Here is a 1,042-nt window from a genome sequence, read left to right as displayed (position 1 = left end):
GGGCCACCGCCTTCAGCAGCCAGAGCCACCACGAGGTGACCATGTACTACCCCATGCGAGCCATCCAGCACCACCAGTTCCGCCTCATTCACAACCTCAACTACAAGATGCCCTTTCCCATCGACCAGGACTTCTACGTCTCACCCACTTTCCAAGACCTGCTCAACCGCACCAGGGCTGGGCAGCCAACCCACTGGAACAAGACCCTGCACCAGTACTACTACAGGGACCGCTGGGAGCTCTTCGACTGCAGCCACGACCCCACTGAGAGCCAGAACCTGGCCCTGGACCCCCGCTACGCCGCTGTCTTCCAGCAGCTTCGTGCGCAGCTCTTGAAGTGGCAGTGGGACACGGGTGACCCCTGGGTGTGTGCCCCCGACGCTGTCCTGGAGGAGAAACTGAGCCCCCAGTGCCGGCCGCTGCACAACGAGCTGTGAGCCACAGCTCTGCCTGGTGTCCCCATGGCCATGGGACAGCCACACGCTGCCTGTGGGGACGAGGGGGTCCGAGCAGGACCCTGGCTGGGTCAGTCCCGCATCCCTGGGTGACACCGCGAGGCTCTGCTGTCTGTACCACAAACACCACCTGGCCCTGGAGTGTTCAGGGATCCTCACACCTTTATTTTCCCCCAGAGGAGCTGCAGGGCTGAGCTGCTCCTCAATAAACTCTGGAGGAGAGCTCTCTGGTCTGTCCTGGAGCTGAGCGGGTCCCTGCCAGCTCTGGTGCTGAGGGCTCCGTGCAGCCCTGCCCGGGGGAAACGGGCCGGTGGGTACCAGCGAGGAGGTGGCAGGGGTACAGTGTGATGGCGTCTGCTCCCTCCCTGGGTGGCAGAGACTCAACCAGAGACACGTGGTGGGGTCCAGGGTCCCCAGGGGACAGCAGGGATGGAGGGGCCAAGGGGCTTCACTGCATGGCTGGGACTGCAGGAAGGGTTGGGTGTCCCCTGGCACTCTGGGAAATGGGGTGAAGCCTGTGAGGGATGCAGGTGGTCCCACTGGGACCGAGCCAGGGGGTCTCAGCCAGGGGCCAAGGGCTGAGCCAG

At 64.2% G+C, this 1,042-nt stretch overlaps 1 protein-coding gene across 1 annotated transcript in view; it reads left to right on the top strand.

Annotated features, from left to right (window-relative positions):
• The window catches only part of LOC104530437 (N-sulphoglucosamine sulphohydrolase-like), a gene marked incomplete at its 5' end in the record, with an annotated part of 1,564 nt that extends 1,127 nt beyond the window's left edge, over positions 1-437 (top strand). Inside the window, one exon of the mRNA XM_010175013.1 lies at positions 1-437. Within this exon, the coding sequence (XP_010173315.1) occupies positions 1-437 (437 nt within the window).
• Positions 438-1,042: the final 605 nt, after the last annotated feature.

The sequence above is a fragment of the Antrostomus carolinensis genome, unplaced genomic scaffold (genome assembly GCF_000700745.2).
Source record: "Antrostomus carolinensis isolate BGI_N321 unplaced genomic scaffold, ASM70074v2 scaffold28239, whole genome shotgun sequence".
NCBI classification, from domain to species: Eukaryota; Metazoa; Chordata; class Aves; order Caprimulgiformes; family Caprimulgidae; genus Antrostomus; species Antrostomus carolinensis.
Note: the sequence above shows the minus strand (reverse complement) of the source record. Positions and strands in the feature narration are given on the sequence as shown.